Source organism: Opisthocomus hoazin, chromosome 3 (assembly GCF_030867145.1).
Source record: "Opisthocomus hoazin isolate bOpiHoa1 chromosome 3, bOpiHoa1.hap1, whole genome shotgun sequence".
NCBI lineage: Eukaryota > Metazoa > Chordata > Aves > Opisthocomiformes > Opisthocomidae > Opisthocomus > Opisthocomus hoazin.
Window position 1 is genome coordinate 13,815,080 of NC_134416.1, and position 19,600 is coordinate 13,834,679.

At 44.3% G+C, this 19,600-nt stretch overlaps 1 protein-coding gene across 3 annotated transcripts in view; it reads left to right on the forward strand.

The window, feature by feature from the left end:
* The first annotated feature begins 8,207 nt into the window (after positions 1 to 8,207).
* TMEM65 (transmembrane protein 65) overlaps positions 8,208 to 19,600 on the forward strand; it is a 34,113-nt gene continuing 22,720 nt past the window's right edge. The window contains exons 1-2 of one of the 3 annotated variants that reach the window (XM_075415597.1): positions 8,208 to 8,670; positions 11,636 to 11,875. In XM_075415597.1, coding sequence (XP_075271712.1) covers positions 8,337 to 8,670; positions 11,636 to 11,875 — 574 coding nt within the window. In that variant the 5' untranslated portion in view covers positions 8,208 to 8,336. Of the gene's footprint in view, positions 8,671 to 11,635; positions 11,876 to 16,489; positions 16,571 to 19,600 lie in introns of all 3 variants that reach the window. The other 2 variants (XM_075415598.1, XM_075415599.1) reach the window with 2 other exon arrangements.

The following is a 19,600-nucleotide window of genomic DNA, read 5'->3' on the forward strand; positions in this document are numbered from 1 at the left end:
AAACTGCCTGAAAACCTCTGGTGAGAGGTAACAAAGCTGTTGTTCATCACCCCTTTCGCTGAATGTGTAAACAGGCTGAACAACAGCTTGGGCTAACCTTTCGGTGGTATTTAACTCTTATCTTCTGTCACTAATTAGCTTTGTTCAATAGAGGTAAACAGGATCAAGGGGCAACACAGTTAATGCTGATGGAAATGTTTTATATAGCATAAGGGAACGGCTGCTTCAGTCACAGCAAAAAATTATCAAGACGGGGTCACTCTGGGTCATTTCATCCATTTTCCACCGTGGAGTGGTGAGTGTCTCCAAGGTCCTAATCCAACTGCTTCATAATGCTTTGAGAGCTTTATCTTTTTTCCATGCTTGAAAGGTAATGGTACAGTATCTTTTGCATGATATGCCACCCCAGTGCTTAGGGGACAGATGAAGGTGCTGGGCAAAGGTGCTTTACAGCATCTGTATGTTCACCTGACTTCAGAGCTGTGCAGGAGCTGCTCAGTCCTCACAGCAGGTCAGCCACTCCAGTTCATGCTCAATGTTTTCATATGACCAAAAATGAATGTTACAAACATGAAAGCATGTTCAAGTACCCCCGACGATAGTCTCAGCTTTACACTGCTGTGAGAGACCCTCTGTACAGTGGAAATTCCCAAAGACTGTATTAGACCGCCTAGTCCTTTTTCTGAGAAACATACAATAGAAAACAGCTGAGTGGGCCCAATAAATGTAAGCTCTATATATTGTGTTTCTTTGACATGCCAGAAGGATGGGACTGACATGCCGGAAGGATGGGATGACATACCAGAAGGACAGGATGTTATCCAAAGACAAGCTGGAGAGATGGGCCTATGTGAACCTCATGAGGTTCAACAAGGCCAAGTGTAAGGTCCTGCACATGGGTCAGAGCAACCCCTGATATCAATACAGGCTGGGGGATGAAGGGATTGAGAGCAGCTCTGCTGAGAAGGACTTGGGGGTACTGGTGGATGAAAAGCTGGACATGAGCCACCAATGTGCACTCACAGCCCAGATGGCCAACCATATCCTGGGCTGCATGAAGAGAAGTGTGGCCAGCAGGTCAAGGGAGGTGATTCTGCCACTCTACTCCGCTCTGGTGAGACCCCACCTAGAGTCCTGCGTCCAGCTCTGGAGCCCTCAGCACAGGAAAGACATGGACCCCTTGGAGATGGTCCAGAGGAGGCCACAAAGATGATCGAAGGGCTGGAACACCTCTCCTGTGAGGACAGGCTGAGAAAGATGGGGTTGTTCAGCCTGGAGAAGAGAAGGCTGCGGGGAGACCTGATTGCAGCCTTTCAGTACTTAAAGGGGGCCTATGGGGAAGATGGAGACAATCTTTTTGGCAAGGCCTGTTGTGACAGGATAAAGAGTAATGATTTTAAACTAAGGTAGGGTAGATTTAGACTGGATACAAGGAAGAAATTTTTTACCATGAGGGTGGTGAAACACTGGAACAGATTGCCGAGAGAGGTGGCAGATGCCCCATCCCTGAGAACACTCAAGGCCAGGTTGGACAGGGCTCTGAGCAACCTGGTCTAGTTGAAGATGTCCCTGCTCCCTGCAGGGGGGTTGGGCTAGATGAACTCTAAAGGTCCCTTCCAACCCAAAGCATTCGATAATTCTATGACATTTCCTACTCTCTTTTGGAATATTTCTCTTCTTTCACATCTTTCCCCAACACATTTTAATGCAGTTCACTAACTTGAACAGTTCAGCCCTGTCACCTTACACAATTTATTAACAAAATCATTGTTTTGAACTCAAAGGATGTACTGATCTTTTCTCTTTTTCAAGTGGAGCACAAATATTAGAAGACAAAGGGCAAAGGTTTCCATTGTGTTCACTGTGAAAAACTCCAGGACTCATTTGAAGAAGTGCTGTGTATCCACATATTACAAATGTGTGAGGAATTTTAGTGAACACCTACTTTCGGCTCGTCAAAGTTAAAAGAAGAGCTAAGAGCTTGTCTAAGCTAAGACTTCACTTAATTCTTATCTGAAGCAAATCTTATCTTTTAGAAGATAAACCTTGGGAAAGTTGTCCCAGCTGTTAATTATTTTCAGTGCCAAAATTTTGTGCAGTAGTCTGATTCTGCTTTCAGCTTCAAGACTTGCCATACATCAGTATGGACTGATGAGTGTGACTGTTCTGTATAATTTCAGTGCGTGCTGAAAATGTTGTTTTATAAAATAAGTTACTTAGAGATTATATTAAACCCAGAAACTTCCAGTTAATAAAGTGAATAAATTGATCTTTGGAGTCTCTTACTAGGCAGCATTTTTCCAAACTTTTAATAATTGTCCCAACAGTTTTCTGAGCAAAGTGCAATTTATCTTAGACTGAGGACACTGTAGCTGAATACAATATTCTAAAAGCATTTACCCTGAAAGAAAGGAAAAGTATAGCTTCTCATCTTGTCTTTAATAACTCCATGTTTATATACCCAAAAAACATACTATCCCTTTCAAACACAGTGTTCCAGAGGGAGCTTATTTCAGTGATTTTCTGCCACAATCCTCAGCTTTGTTTACACCACACAATCTGCCTGTCTGCTTCCTGAATGTAAAGAACATGGAGTAATTTACATGAACAAGAGGAGGACCAGAACAGGCCTTGACATTGTTTAAGCACTGCTCAGCAATAACGAAAACATCTCTGCATTATCTACACTGTTTCAGCACAAATCCGAAACATAGCCCTGTACAAGCTACTGTGAAGAACTGTAACTCTATCCCAGCCAAAGCCAGTACAGAGTCCTATGCCAAAAATTGTCTTGAAATCATTTATAACTGTTCATCAATATAATAATGCATAGGATTGTACAAAGCTGTACATGGAGGGAAATTGTGATGGTCAGAAAGACCCATTTGCAATCCAGCTCCTACAACTTCTCACAGTTATTTTAACTTCTTTTATTGCTAAACATCAGATTATTGCACTATTTCAATAAGTGATGATATTTTAAGCTCCCAGTCTTGTCTTACATTCTGATTTTAGACTGTAGATAGGATTTCAAGTTCTAGTAAGTGGTCAATATATTTCAGGGCTCCTTTTTTAAGTGAGCATCATGTTGCATTCTCTGTGGATTCCTCCATCTGCCAGCACACAAACAATAGTAGGACCAGAGCCTAGCTGGGCTAGCAGGACCAGAAGAATCATAGAATCATAGGTTGGAATACCTCCTTTCAGGTAGTTGTAGAGAGCAGTAAGATCCCCCCTCAGCCTCCTCTTCTCCAGACTAAACAGCCCCAGCTCCCTCAGCCACATCTTTTTTCAGAAATGTGAAGCAGAAGAAAAGTAGCTTGTCCATGCCTCTCTGGAGCTATTTATCTGCAAGTTTCCTAGAAATTTGGACATTGAATGTTTCCAGGGATGGGGCCTTCACTACCTCTCTCGGCAGCCTGTTCCAGTGTTTCGCCACCCTCCTTGTAAAAAAATTCTTCCTTATATCTAGTCTAAATCTATCCTCCCTAAGTTTAAAGCCCTTACTGCTTGTCCTGTCACAACAGGGCTTGCTAAAATGATTTTCCCCATCCTTCCTGTAGGCCCCCTTCAGGTACTGAAAGGCTGCTATAGGGCCTCCCCGGAGCCTCTCTTCTCCAGGCCTAAATATAGTGCTTAATGGGTAAAACACAAACTGTACATAGTTGCAATTTACAGTATCAAAAATTTACCAACCTTCAAATCTTGGTCTTGCCTTAGCTAACAATGCTTACCTTTGCACTGGACAGAAAAATCACACTACTCCCTTAACAGAACGTTCCTACATGAATAATGAATATTCTTTTATTTCACCACTTAAAAGCATAATTATTAAATATGTACCCCATATTTATATAGGATGAAGGCTGCCTAATATTTCCTGCCAATCTCCACAAAAAGACTTGTCTCTCAGCCCTGCAGTCCTTACGAGGCATTGCAGAAATCCTGTTAAAGACGGTTGGCACTTTTTGGGTGATTTCTTCATAAGCATTTTTCTAGCTTTTAGGGCTGAACATCACCAAATTTTCCATGTAGTATTTTAAACAATTTCCTCCTAATTCTGTCAGTTGGTGTGTAAACCAGCTTTATTAGTTTGGTCACTCATAAAATAAATCATATTAGGAGAAAATCAACCTATCAGCAAGAAAACAAGAATATAAAGGGAAACTTCTGCATTTTTCAGAACATTGTGAGAAACATGCATTTCAGCAGGTTCACAAGCTCTGCTGGAGTGTCAGGGACTAAAGAAAGTTACTCTACACCACCTGCTGAATCGAGTTAAATAGACGGTCTGATTAATTAAAGTGTCAGTTTAGCCAATGGCTTCAATTTCACTTTTTCACAAAATAAAAGTTCCAACAAAGAATTATCGAAAAAACCTATTAGGTTATCCAGTTCATTTCCTGTCATTGCAGAATAGTCCCCCGAAGACATTTTTATTCCAATTTGTTCAATGCAGATTTAAAGGCTTGGAAAGGCACAAGCCACAGCTGCTGCCCACAGAAGAATTTACAGTCTGCTAAACCCTGACACACAAGTAATGACTTTATTTTTGTAATAGTATTGTATCATGTCTACTTAAATAATGTCCTTGCACTTCTCTGTACGGTTGACATTCCTACACAGCAAATACCTAAAGGCTATGTTAGAAACTCCCTATTCGTTGTCATTGATTCCACATTCAGCGATCCGCACTGGCACAGGGTCCCGTCTATAAGAAAATCCTTTGCAGGCTGGCATGACAGACTGGCAGCCCCTCCAGACGAAGAAACTCTGTCCTTCAGTGTCTGAAAACACCTGTGATGTTTCGAGTACATCAAAACACTCCAAGAATAATCCAAATGCAATCACCTTTCACAACAGATGTACAGTGTGGTTGGCAAGGGCTGCGTTTTTTTGCCAGGTAGCAGTGTTCCTTCTTTGCTCTGTCTTTGTAGTCTGATGCAATCAAGCTGTGTGAATACAAAATCAAATATATAACATGACCAGAAAGATGTCAGATGGAGGTATTAAAGTTTGGCATCTGGAAAGCTTGTTTTTCCTTATTTTTCAGATGGTATTTTTTCAGGTGTTTGGCAATCCCATTGCATGTCCTGCATTTCTGCATGGAAGCATCCATTTTTATTGAAAAAGCTATCTGATTCTTTGAACCCTTTAATGAACTCTGTTGTTACAGTTCTCTGAAAGTGAAAAGTATTACTGACTACCATGTTGCCCCTGAAGAGTAGCAGAAGATACAATTTTTTCAGTAAAACACCAGGAAGATAAGTACAGTTCCGGGTATCATCAAAGGCTTAGTGGCTCTAAGTCAGCAGTAAGCACTAGAAGAAAGAGTTACAGAACTGTAAAAAATCTCTTGACTCAGAGGCAGGATCTGTTAGCTGCAAGGGAAAATTGCATTTAACTGGAAATAGTAACCAACACCCATCTATCTCCACTATTTCTCTAGCAGGGTGAAAATTATAACACCATGTATCCAAGCCTTTAGGACTTATTTTCTATATTTCTGTGCTCACTTTCTTCTCCCTCTCTACAGTACACATACTACAAGTAAATATTGAATGCATACTCTAGGTAAGACACCTCTGGTGATCATGAGATCCTTGGTTTTATACCACACATTAACTCTGCAGTGGTGGAACTGAGGAGAAAACACTGCTTTTTCATTTAAAGTTTTAAATTCTCCCTTCAGAGAAGGGAGCAGGTAGAAGTTAAAACTTTCTGCCTGTCTCCCTCCAAGAAGGCACCAGACCCCGCTAACAAAGAAACCACCTGGATGGACATCCCCCCTCCAGAAGTCTGCTACATCTGGTATTAAAAGAGCTAGATATATAGCAATAAATTTTGAGTGCCTCCAGAAGTGGCTTACCTTAGTATTAAGTGAGATAGGCATATCATAGAGTCCCTTGCGGTTGTGGTTATTTAGGTTCTTTGCAGGCTAATTGCAAAATGTAATACTTTGTGAATAGTGCTTTGAAAAAGCAGAACCTGGATTAACCCCTAGGATGGTGAATGCACCAGTGAGGTGTTCAGACTGCACAGTAGAACACTTTATATCTGGTTTTAAAACACCCTCTGTTCCTTCAAGATGTAAACTGTGCCCTGTATGTGTATTTTTAAAAATCACAGAATCACACAGAATCACAGACTGGTAGGGGCTGGAAGAGACCTCTGGGGATCACCTAGTCCAACTCCCCTGCCAAAGAAGGGCCACCTACAGCAGGCTGCACAGGACCTCATCCAGGCAGGTTTTGAATATCTCCAGAGAAGAAGAATCCAGAACCTCTCTGGGCAGCCTGTTCCAGTGCTCCGTCACCCTCAGAGGGAAGAAGTTCTTCCTCACGTTCAGACGGAACTTCCTATGCTTCAGTTTGTGCCCATTGCCCCTTGTCCTGTTACTGGGCACCACTGAAAAGAGTCTGGCCCCATCCCCCTGACACCCACCCTTCAGATATTTATAAGCATTTATTAGTTCCCCTTCAGGCTGAACAAGCCCAGCTCCCTCAGCCTTTCCTCATAGGACAGATGCTCCAGTCCCCTCATCATCCTCGCAGCCCTCCGCTGGACTCTCTCCCGTAGCTCCTCAACTATATGTAACCATTATAGAATCATAGAATCATAGAAAGTTTTGGGTTGGAAGGGACCCCTAGAGGTCATCTAGTCCAACCCCCCTGCAGCAAGCAGGGACACCACTAACTACATCAGGTTGCTCAGAGCCCTGTCCAATCTGGTCTTGAATGTTTCCAGGGATGGGGCCTCCACTACCTCTCTGGGCAACCCGTTCCAATGTTTCACCACCCTCATTGTAAAGAATTTCTTCCTTATATCTAGCCTAAATCTACCCTGTTTTAGTTTAAAACCATTACCCCTCGTCCTGTCGCTGCTGTCTCTACTAAAAAGATTGTCCCCATCTTTCCTATAGGCTCCCTTTAAGTACTGAAAGGCTGCAATCAGGTCTCCCCGCAGCCTTCTCTTCTCCAGGCTGAACAAGCCCAACTCTCTCAGCCTGTCCTCACAGGAGAGGTACTCCAGCCCTCGGATCATTTTTGTAGCCCTCCTTTGGACCTGCTCCAACAGTTCCACGTCCTTCTTGTGCTGAGGGCTCCAGAGCTGGACGCAGGACTCTAGGTGGGGTCTCACCAGAGCAGAGTAGAGGGGCAGAATCACCTCTCTTGACCTGCTGGCCACACTTCTCTTGATGCAGCCCAGGACACGGTTGGCCCTCTGGGCTGCCAGCGCACATTGCCGGCTCATGTCCAGCTTTTCAGCCACCAGTACCCCCAAGTCCTTCTCAGCAGAGCTGCTCTCGATCCTTTCATCCCCCAGCCTGTATTGATACCGGGGATTACCCCGACCCAGGTGTAGGACCTTGCACTTGGCCTTGTTGAACCTCATGAGGTTCACGCAGGCCCACCTCTCCAGCTTGTCCAGGTCCCTCTGGATGGCATCCCGTCCTTCTGGTGTCTCGACTGTACCACTCAGCTTGGTGTCATCTGCAAACTTGCTGAGGGTACACTCGATGTCACTGTCCATGTCATTGATGAATATATTGAACAGCACCGGTCCCAGTACGGACCCCTGAGGGACTCCACTCGTCACTGATTCCAGGTGGTTCAAACACAATTAATTAAAAAAAACCCCAAATGCTCTACACAGCTAATGCATACTACACAAAAGACTGGATGTTGCAACACTGCAGTACAATACTCTAAGGCAAAGGCCTGGAAAATGGGAAAGACAAGCCAAAACCTTTATTTCTGCTACTCTGGTAAGATGCGGGAGGCTTGCGCTGTCTGGGGGCACCTTTTGCTGCTGCTTCTGCTGAGAAGTCGTGTGGGCTTACAGGTACCTTCATAACAGACATAATGCTAAGAGTTTGGGACGCGAGCTTCGCCAAGAGCCGGGGTTTGGAGGAGAGGGGGTGCCCCGGCCCTTCTCTCCCCGCGGCCAGGATGGTTTCCCCTCAGGGGCGAGGGACGTTGGCCCCGAGGCGGTGGCGGGCGGCGGCGCGGCCTGCGGCGCCCCCTCAGGCCGCGCCGCCGCCCGCCACCGCCCTGCTCCGCTGCGCGCCTGCGCGGAGCCGCCCCGTGTGGGCCGCCCTCCGCCCCGCCCTGCCTCCGGCGTGGGGCCATGGGCGGCAGCGGCTGAGGCGGCCCGGGCGTCGCGGAGCGGAGCGCGGGGCGGGGACGCGGCGCCGCCGCCGCCGGCGGGAGCGGCCGCGGGGCGGGTGAGCCGGGTTCGGGTACCGCGGTGGCAGCAGCCGCGGGAAGCGCGGCCCGGGGGCTCCGCGGCGGGCGTTTCTGTTCGGCCCGAGCGCCGCGCCCTTCCCCTGCCCCATGTCGGCGTGGCTCGGCCGGGCGGCGCTGCTGCTGGGGCGGCCGGGGGGCCCCGCCGCCGCCCCCTCCTCCTGCCTGGGCTCGCTGCGCGGCCCGCCGCGCTGCTGCTGCCGCCGCCGCCTGGGCAGCCTGCGAGGCGGCGAGGGGCTGCTCCTCCCGCGGGGGTCGCCGGCGGCGGCGGGGCGGGCGCTGGGCACCCACCCCAAGAAGGAGCCGATGGAGGCGTTGAACACTGCGCAGGGGGCCCGCGATTTCATCTACAGCCTGCACTCCACCGAGCGGAGCTGCCTGCTGCGGGAGCTGCACCGCTTCGAGTCCATCGCCATCGCCCAAGGTGAGCGCCGGCTCCCCCCAGACCCCCGGCCCGAGGGCGGGTGGGGAGGGTGCGGGGAGCCAGCCCCTGAAGTTTGTCTCGGGTGGGTCCTCCCGCATTCCCCCAGCGGGTCCTGCGAGCGGGTGGGAGACTCCGGCGGGACAAGGCGTCGAGCGGCGTGTGCCGGCGTGCGTTAGCGTGACCGCCTGTCGGGCGAGGCACACGACCCGACATTTGGTTTCCAGAAGCATCCGCAGCGCCTTCAGAACTTCGACCGACCCGCCACGCCGCGTCCTCTGCGTGTTTGTCCTCTAAAGGATGAGTTCGGAGAGGCGTGGGTGGCCATTTTTCGGGGTGGGGGTAGAACATTGTGCCCCGTAAAATCCTCTTGACGCTGGAACAGCTGGAAATGGATTTCAGACCTCCAAAGAGACGCTGGGCTGCTCTTACTCTGGGAGCTCATTCATGAGTTACAGCTCCGCGCGCAGAGAGCTGCCTGCTTGCCGGCTTTGCTCCTGGGAAGTGCTGGTTCTTTTGCGGGAAGGTGTGTGTGTGCTGGGGAGGCTGACAGATGTGTCTCTGAATACAGTGCTATGCAACGCCAGTTAAAATAATTCACAGTGATTTTTTTTTTTTTTTGGTCTAATCCAACTGTTCTTGCCAACTTGACACTTTCCCTGAAACAAATCAAAACGCCTGACAAAGCAAATCCTCTTAATTACAACGTCTGTGCTCCTGGTTCTGATGCTTAACTGTAATTTATGCCCTTGTTGCAACGGAGATGATAACAGGTACTTAAGAGATCAGTGTGCGTTTGATCTGGGCCCTTTTGTGACTTTGATAGTAGCGTGCCCTTGGAAAGGGCACTTCTGTGCCTTGTGGCTCGCTCCTCTGTACGTGACTGGAAGAAATCTTGTGGGCAGAGAACAGGGGTCAGGCACGGGAGTGCTGCTTTCACAAAGGGACAGAACCTTTTCGGGTAGCTCTTCGGTTTTGTTCAGAGCACACTGGCATATAAACACTAGTTTTTCTAGTCAGAGTAGTTCACTTAAACAGTTCATTTCGGGAGCAGCGCCGCTGTTTTGCACAGCGTGATTCAGTTGTATTTGTTTTCTAGCATAGTGGGAAGTATGCTTTGAGCTGTAAGCTGACACTAACTTTTGAATACTAACAGCTAATACTCTTCCAAAATAAATCCTTCTCAGCTGCTGAAGGGCTCTTGTGATCAGGGTTTTGCATGAGTTTCTATCTTGGCAGTTACTGCTCAGGTAAAACTGGGTTGTTCACAGTGCTTCTGTGTACCTGCAGGATCGTGTGGTGGATATCCAAATGAGACTTTCAGGATAATATCTTAAGGTTTATAGAGAGATAATTCAACAGATGGACCTATGTAATGTCTTGTTGCTCAGTTGTTGTTAGCTATAGCATGAAAGTCTGTTTCTGTAAAATACTGTGACTTTCTGATGATTCAAGATATAGGAGACAGAGACTTTACAGAGTTTAGAGACTTTACTGCTTATTAGCAAACTGCACATTTATTTCGGTATTGGAAATTGCAGTTCACTTGTGCCTGAAACCACGAGCATTAATCTCATTAATCTCACCAGAGATCGTTTCGACAAAACCTCGGCTGTGGGCTTTGTAGTCTCACAGATAAGGGCTGCGCAAAGTGTTGTAACACCATCAGACCTTGGTCTTTGGAGTCAGATTCTTTATCTGCCCAACCAGTAGCTTGATATGACTTTTTCAGAATTAATCTTTTTCTTTAGCCAGCTCCATTCATGTGCTTTTTTTTTTTTTTTACCGGACTGCAGCATGATAACAGCTGTCAGCTTTTAACTCTAACAATTTATATTTCTTCGTATGTTGTGGAAAAAGAAAAACCATAACCAAGAAGGGCTTCTAGTAAGTCTTCAATAAAAATTAGAGTAAAAAAATCTTAGAACTATAGTGCGTACCTCGTGTACATTGCCTGATATTCTAGAGAATTAAAATAATGTGAACAAGAGAGGAGACATGGCACAGAAGTCATTCAGCGTTGGTAAAATAAGTGCTCTGCTTTCGTTAGGTCACCCACCATAGCACTGAATCCTCGTTGGTGTGCACGTGTGGAGCTGCTCTGGGCTGAGGAAGGCAACACTAATGCCAGGAGTCCCTGGGGGGGATGGATTCCCCTTAGCTGTTTTCTGTAGAGGTTTGATGCTGGCAGAATTTAGATTTTATGTGAAGAGAGGCAGTGAACGTAGAGCCAGGCTCTTGAGGAGTGTCGGATGTGTGTCATCGCTCTAAACACCAAGGAATGCCAGGAGAAGGCAAAGTGAATAGAAGGGCTGCACTGGAAAGAAAATGACATGATTTCTGGGCTAGGTGTTGGTACTCTGTATTTCACGTGCTGTATTATGGTTAGATAATATTTTGTATGCTTGCTCTTTCCTGCTGTTGAAATGGTGGCTGTGTAGGAATGATCTGACTAGGTACACAGGCTATGATTGTGAGTAGCAGATGGGGGGTGAGAGGTATTTGTGCCCTGCTTTCCAAGTTCTCTAACCTGCTAGTGTCAATTTTGATTTTTACAACTGGTGTGTGCAATCAAGATAAAATGGTTTTAAAGGTGTTTGGTTTCTTCTCGATCTTCTCATTCGGTGGCAGCATGCTGTAGGCCCCAGTAGCTGATTCTGTAGATGAAGGTGGCTGGTTTTACTCCTGTGTTGATTTCCTATGGAAGTGATCCAAATGCAGCCCTCAAATTCAGTTGTCTGCCTGCTGAGTAAACTCCTGTGCCCTGTCTGAGTCTGGAAAATCAGTCTCTCCTCAATCGTGAAAAGCCTATGCAGTTTTGCCACTATGCTTAAGCTTGTTTCGTGCCTGTGATCTTTTCATGCTTCTGTATGGAAAGGGAGGTCTTAGTCCATACCCTTCTTAGCGCGGTCCTTATTGGGTTAAGTTTTGACCTTCTTCCTTCACTGCCTCTTCTGTGCCCTAACAGACCCCATATCAGCTAGGGGAAGCTGTCAGCAATATGGGGAGACCTGGGCACATCAAGAACCAAATGGGGCCTGTTCCTCGGCCCATTCCCAGGCCTACCACCAGAAGGATGCAGTTCCACCAACTAATTGCCCTAGCGCGAAATATGACAGGACACACTATCTGTGGCCTCCGCTAATGGCAGAGGCAACAGGGAAACCCATCCTTTGCTGCGGCTGCTACGCTGAAGGACGGTCCTCAGGTAGGTGAGTCATAGCTGTTGACCTGTAAGTTAGGTGAGTCTCTGAAGCATTTTTGAAACTTAACACATCTGTTTGCACTCTAGTCACAAATCCCTAGGCGGGGAGAGGTTTAGGGTGGGGTAGCTTAGAAGGTGTTCCTGCCATCACCTTGTCACCTGTCGTGCCTGGGTGTTTGTGTCTGAACTCTTGGAGCTCCCAAATGCTGAGCAGTAGCAGTCGGTTTAAGCAGTTTAGCTTATGAATAAAAACTGAGATTCTTCTGTTCGTTTTAGTGCATCAGTCAGGAGACAGAGCTCTATCTATGAGCTTGTGATAAAGGACGGCTGTGAAGCTGGGAGCCTGAGTTGAAATTAATAGATGGGTTTTACGTAGGAGAAGCTGGGGGGAAGGCTATGAATCTGAATCTTGATGGAATTGTTTTCAGAAGATGTTTCAAGAACTGCTGTGATTTAGACTGGAATAGTTATGTTGCGAACTATCTTAAAATTTAGTCAAAACATCACTGAATTTCTCTTTCTGAAGACAGCTGCAAGACCTTCTCACCTGGATTTAGTTTTCCTTCTTCATTAATGCCTTTTTTCTCCCCCCCCCCGGTCTTCCAGTCTTGGAAGGGTGAATAAGGTCTCACATATTCCCATGAAGAGGTTTGAAACAAAGTTTTAAATTTCAGCTTGTGTTTCTTATAAACATGTCAGCCACACCAGATGGAGATGGTGCATGTGGACTTGAGTACAAATATTGTATTTTTCTTTCTCCTGGTTACAGAAACACTGGAGTAGCAAGTAGGCCAATTCAGTTTAAATGTTATAGTTGTGCTTTCCTGTTTGTGGAAGTGGTGCCTGATAATCAAGGCTTAGTTTTGTTGGCAACACAGTCATATCCTCCGTTCTTGCATGGGGGAAATGAAAATGTAAAAATTTTACTGGCAGTGTGAAGAATGGTTAAAGCCTCTGACCTGCTGTAGCAATTTTCCATCATAAGAGTGGTATTAGAAAGAAGATGTAACTTCTTTCTTAAGGGACTTATATTCTGGTTTTCTACCTTTAGTTTCCAGCATATAATACGAAATGATTCACGAAAGCACTTCTAAGCAGTGCAGCAAGCCTGGTAACAATGAGGGGAAAAAACTAAAGGGTTTGACTTGCTTAGGTAAGAAATATTAAACTTAGCACATCTGCTGTGTCTTTATTTCTTCTAAGGTACTGTTGTTCTTATCTGTGCTGGGTTAAAATTCTTCAGCCCAGATGTAACCAGTTTCCATTAATAATACTAATATGATGGCTATCTAGGGCCTCTAAGAAATCTCAGGTCTTGATAGTGAGAGAATGCATTATTTTCCCATCTTTTGTTGCAAAGATAGGAAACAAATTCCGGTTTGCCCATCTTTGTGTGCCTATACATAAAGTGTATATATACAGTATCTATCTTTGTCTATATATACTATATTAAAATATATTTTTGATATATAATTTATGTTGAATACAATTCCTTGAAAGCACCAAGTTGCCTTTTATATTTTTATATGGAAGGCTTTTGTGATGTGATCACTAAATAAAAGAACTTCTGAAGTGTAATTACTTGTTTTACTGCACGTTGAGGTTGTGTAACTGGAAAACATGCAAAAATTCAGTAGCAGTGCAGTCTTGACAGCTGGTTTTGTTGGTTTAATTTGTAGGTCTTGGAGAACGCAGTCTCTAGCTAGGTGCTCTTTGAAGGCACTGATGTAACATACCATACATGGTTTAATAAATAGTCTGACCAAACTGGTGCATTCTGAAAAATGCCCATAATTTCCAGTTACTGCATCTTGTCTTTGTTTTTTTTTTAAAAAAAAGCTAGTGTGTGGGTAAAGGACACCACCTCCATGCATTCAATAGAGCTGACAACTGAGGCAAGATCTTTTTGTAGGAATTTGCAAGCTTTTAGCCAGTGTTGGGTGAAATCTTATTTTGGTGTCAGAAGAAACATCTCTGGTTTATGATCTGGTGTTAAATTTGTGAACTCTCCAGTTTATTGGAATAGCTTGGGGACTATTGGAGCCTAGATGCCTCTACTTCCACAACTTTAAAAAGAAGAGTTAATTCAGAAGACTGTAAATGTCGTCAAAGACAAATGGATTTCACTGAGGTTTTTAGTCAGTGCAAATGTAATCTCCTATGAAGAAGTTTGTTGGATGAGTCAGGTGCTTCTTGCTAGTATGAACAAACCAGTTCATCAGCCATGGTGGTTTAGAACCATTCAGATTTTAGTACCTCTTTTTGTTAGAACTTAATCTGTGTTAACACAACAAAGCATAATTTGATGCTTCTGGAAGTACTTGTTTGAAGAGCGATTTCACAGCGCAAGTGTGAGGTTTCTTGGGAGGACTGCCCAGCCCGACGCACTGGGGGAAGAGGGAATGGTCTCGCTGGTGTGTGTTGGCGGGTATGATGGCATCTGGTGAGGACGCTTGTCTCTCCCTCTCTCCTTGACAGGCCCAAGGTACACAGCTGAACTCTGAGCTCTGCGTGGAGAAGGATCATCTACCTCTCCCTTGCTGTTACCTAGGTCAAGAAATTGTTTTTTAACTCTAGTGCTTGATTGCTATTCTAGGAAAAGGTCTTCTGGCAGAATGCTGGCAAGCGTGTAATTAGCAAGCTTGAGATGCCACATCAAGCTCGTAAAACAGCAGACTCTTGCCAGCTTGCCTGTGTGCAGTCCCTTCATGTTCTTAGACCATCGCAACACAAACTAGGACTATTGCTAATCTCACTGCTGAGTCAAAAATACTCAGTGGTGAAAGGAATATTGTGTTTCAGATAGAAATGTGCTGTTTCTCTTTTTGCTTCTGAAACTCTTTATTAACATATTTTCCCCCCGAAAAATCGTGGAGCGCTCCCATGAAGGCAGAGTGCAGAAGGAAGAGTGCTACACAGACTCTACCGAATGCTTTCTGTAACACCTACAGGTGGAACTGTTCTCTTTTCACATGGTGGTCATCTGTGTAATGCAAAGTATTGAACAGGATAAAGTAAACTTAAGACTTCTTACCCTAAATGTCAGTTAATGCTAATATTAAATCCACCCATTTACTTGAAATTAATGCCATTTTGCCAGTGGAACAAAAAAAGTGAGGAATAAGAGTTACATCTTTTTCTGGTTGCTCTGATGCCTTGGTGAAGTGGAGGAGAAACCATAAGCTGTATTGAGCCCCTTAGCTGTCCTGTGCTTCTGTATCTGGAATACCCGATGCATAAAACCACTGTGGCTTTCCCAGGCCTCAATGCTGAAGAGCAAGGCTCTGCCTTCTGCCCTATTCAGGGAGCTGGGACGGAGCCCGGCCCGGAGAAGCTGGATTCTCACTCTGCTGACGGCTCTCGGTGGTTGTGTAGATGTTGTGACAGGGGTAAGGCTGGTTGTCAGGTGAACCCTGCAGCTGCTCTGTCGAGTAACAAGTAGAGGTGGGAGTTCCACTTCCTTTTTATCCCTGGATCAGATTCTCACTTATTAAATTTAGTTAGGTTTTTTTTTTTAGATTCTCTGTTCTTAAATCCTGTCTCAAGAATGTGGATGCCCATTATCAGAAAAGATGAAGTGCATGGGAAGGTCTGGACACTGTGTGGGGGTGCCTTAATTAAGAGATTTTAGTAATTCTCAAGTCCTATTGAGAGGTGTGCCCCATTCCCCAAGAAACCTTTCAGAAGTGAAAGTGTAGTTAAAAAAAAAAAAACACACACACCAAAGAACCAAATCCCAAAACTCTGAAAAATGCACGAACAAAACCTCACCTCCAAAATGTACTCTTGGGCAGAAGAAAATCTGTTTCCATTGTTCATTCTAGCACTTACTGTGTTGCGTTCTTCAGTCAGACGTTGCACATCTTTATTGCGGTGCTCTTTCGTGTTTAAGCTTTGTTTCAACTGGATGCATATGATTTATTTGGGCTTCCCTTTTTAAGTAACAATAAAATGCAAATTTAGGTAGCTTGGGGAAGTTGAATTTTTCATCCTGTTATCTCAGTACACACATAGTATCTTATGGAAATGTTAACTATATAGGAAAATTTTCATGCAGTGTTAACTTTGAGTAAATTTGGTACTACTGTCTACTTTAAAGTCTGTTTGGAGGCTAATATTATTCATGCTAATACAGATAGTACTTTGGGACAGGGCCATGTGTATATTACTGAAGTGTTACAAGGGGCTGAGATTTAATGTCATAAACAGGAAAGTTGATGCTTGGTTACTTGTGGTAAAACTACCCTGAAGCTGTTCTCTGACAATGTCAGATGTCACTGTGACTGTCTGCCTTTGAAGCACGCTCAGCAAGGTGCTTTTTTCTGAAGTTTGTGTTGGTTTTGCTATTGCGGTTTGGTTTTATTCAATATTCTCTAATTTTACTTGCTCATAAAGTGGGTTCTGGTCTGACTTCTCTGCTTAAATGCAGAAACTTTGCCGTATGTTTTTGCAGAGGAGAGCCTTCAAACCTTCAAGTGGAATTGGTGCAACACCTAGAGAAATCCAGTTGTCCTGGTGTTTAGAAAGGCTCTTTCCTTGCTGGTGGATACTCCCACATTGACTGGAAGATTTTAAATAATGACTTATTGCTGTCTTGCTTTTGAAAACTCGTTGTAGCATCCAGATATCCTAAACCACTGGTACCACTTGAGAAGCCAGCGAAGGAGGTAGTGTCACCAGAGGAGGCCAGTACTTTTGGTACAGTAAAAGAAACAAACAGAAGAGTGTGTTTGCTAAGATGTGGCATTGCACAAGGCCAGCAGGCTGCTGGTTTGACGGAATTTCCGCTTGCTTGTTTTGATGCAGTTGGCATGTATTGCTGCGAAAAATAAAAGTACACAGGTTTTGTTTATTTATATTGGTAGAAAGCTTTCAGTCTGAAGGATTTCAGTGATCCCTGTAGTACTTCATGGACTTACCCTTAAGGAGATCAAAGAAGTGTTTCAAGTCCTGGTCTTGTGGAAACTCTCCTGAGCTGTACCATAGTTTCTAGATCATACACGACCAGAGATTTCAGGCTGTGGAACAGCTTCATTTACTTGAAGAAACTCAGTGCCATCTACCTTATGCCTTTTCCTAGGAAAGTGCTGTGCGTTAAATCACATGGTCCAAACATGATGCAGAAATAATATTACTGTTAAAAAATACCATTTAGTGAGCTGCCTGTGCCCTTCCCTGCAATTAATGTTTTAGAAAAAGTAGAAGATTGCTCCAATTAAAATTTGTTTTCTGTCTTTTGCATGCGTTTAAGCATGTGATGTGTGCAAAACAGCTGTCATGCATGAACAGTTCTAAAATCATGAATGAAAAATATCTAAACTTTGAGCCGTTGTTCAACTGTATGTCTTGTGTAAAATAATACTTTTTATAGCTACCGGGAGACAGATTTTCCTTTTAGCTAGCTTCTCTGGTAAGAGGGGTGCTTTTGATTTAGATCTTTTTAGGGAAGATCACTTGAACGGCAACTTTTATATACATAATGCAACTTAATCTTTTCAGAGTGAGAGATCAGAAACACTTGTATCTCCATGTAATAGGCATGAATGAAGTGAATCATGTTTGTTCTGTGAACACAGGTGCTTTTTCAATGTGTGATCTAGCTTAAAAGAAAACGAAGTCTGCCAGTTTATCTAAGAGAAATGTTTTTTAATGCTTACTCATTCAGCTGAAACCTCTTAGCTTCAGTCAGCCTTATTTACTATTTAGTCAGACTAAATGCAGTCTATTTACTATTTAGTCAATCTAAATGCAATCTAATGCCTACAGAGGCAGCTAGTGTCTCTAGGAGAAAATATTTTCTAAAATGTAAAAATAAATGGGAAAACGAGAGAAGTATATCATGCAGACAGAGTACTTAAGGAAGCTGTCTTGGATCTCCTGGTGGTATTTATTTTTTTACAAGACATGGCTCATATTGGGGAAAGCTGGACTTGTGCGTGTGAACTGTCTTGTGCACCGGTCCTCTCTTTCTCAAGTTAACATGTGTTATTTCAAAAACCTGAAAGCACACATTCTTGCTTCTGTTTTGTTGCTGTGTGTGAGAACTTCCTTTGACGTCAGACTTGTCCCTTGGAATTTTTGGGAGGTGACTAACCCGTGCCTGAAACAAAACCCTTGCGTCCTCTGAAACACGAGGAGCATTTTAAGGCAAAGCCCCCAAAATACCTTTTTTAACCCAGCAAAGTGCAAATGTCATTCAAAACTATGGGAGATGAAATCATAGCTGATCTTTCCAGTGTTCATTTACCTTGGATTTTTAGGTATTTGTGTGTTAATTATTAATATCCACCCTAGCAGCCATAATACATACTGATATTGCTACTTGCTGTACTTTTTTTGCTGCGTCATTTGCCAGTTACCATTTCTATGTGATGGGTTCATCATGTTCATTGGTTTCTCAGTGGTGTTTGAGGTTTTTTTTTAATTTAATTTTTACAAACTGACATGCTTAAGCTTTTAGCAAGGTCCAACAGGTCATTTTTTTTTATTTACATGCTTCTCTCTAGATAATTAAAAGAACAAATAGGAACACATTTGAAGACGACAATATTATGCGTTTAGGGATGGGGCATATTCTATGGCAACTCTCCTGTCGTGTTAGAGCAGACATAAGGAGCAAGTGGCTTGTTTTATTATCTCGTGCTGCTTGTATGCAGGGATAAAACCCTTCCTCAGCATGTTTGCTAAATACTTGGTAGCTTTTAAGATAGGAGCACAGGCGTTTCCAGAATTAAAGCTTGCCTACTGTTTGGCAGAGATCCTGGTGAAAGACTCCTGCGTGACCTGGGGGAAGGACGAAGCCTTGAAAAATCTTTTTCTTTTCAAAAAGAGTGGAAAAGCTTGAGGGGAAAAAAAGGCTGCTACCGTGAGGCCAGCTTGAACTGAGAGAAGCCAGAGACATGGGTCTCGGTGGTGGCCCAGGCTTTGGTTCCCAAAGCTCACTTGTCAGAGATAGTCTGGGACCTGTTGGCTGGACGCCAGCAGTTCTTCTAGAACTTTCTGGGAAGCCTTCAGGCAGGGTTTGGAAGGGACACAGGACAGGGTATGTGGTTCTTGTCCATGCCACGGACAGAGCTCTGTCTGTCTGCCTGGGGGTGTGCTGGTGTATGAAGAGGTGTATTGCCACAAGCTCTGGTATTTTCTTCAGGTCCGAATGCTTACTGTGAACCAACAGGTAACTGTTGCGTTTTGACCTGCTGCATTTTTCTTTTAGACATCATCATTTTCTGGTTATTGTACTGGTAAAATAACTTTTTTGTTCATGGCTTTCAATTACTTGCTCTTTATAGCTTTTGGCTCTATGCAGTGATCCCGTCCCTTACTGCTGGCCAGTTTGCTATAACTCATCTTAAACTAAGAGGGTGAATCATCAGTCTTGATCAGGATATTATCCCATCTTTCATAGCAGTCTGAATGGGCAGAAAAGGTAGTTTATTGGCTTTATTTGGTTTCATGGAAGACTGGAGAGAAACGTGCATGGAACAAACCGATTTCTTTAGCCAGCTGCTTGCTTAAATACCATCAGCTTGTACTTTCAGACTGCAAATAGCCTTTCAGTCCAGCTGTTTCTTTGCTTCATTAAATCCTCGCAATGGGCTGATTTTTACAAAGCACAAATAAGGATGTGATGCTACAAATGTAAAATGAACTGTTTTGTTCAAATGAAAAGATACTAAAATTGCCAGCTGCATCCATAGCCATCTTGCCTAATAAAGATTTTTGCCAGAG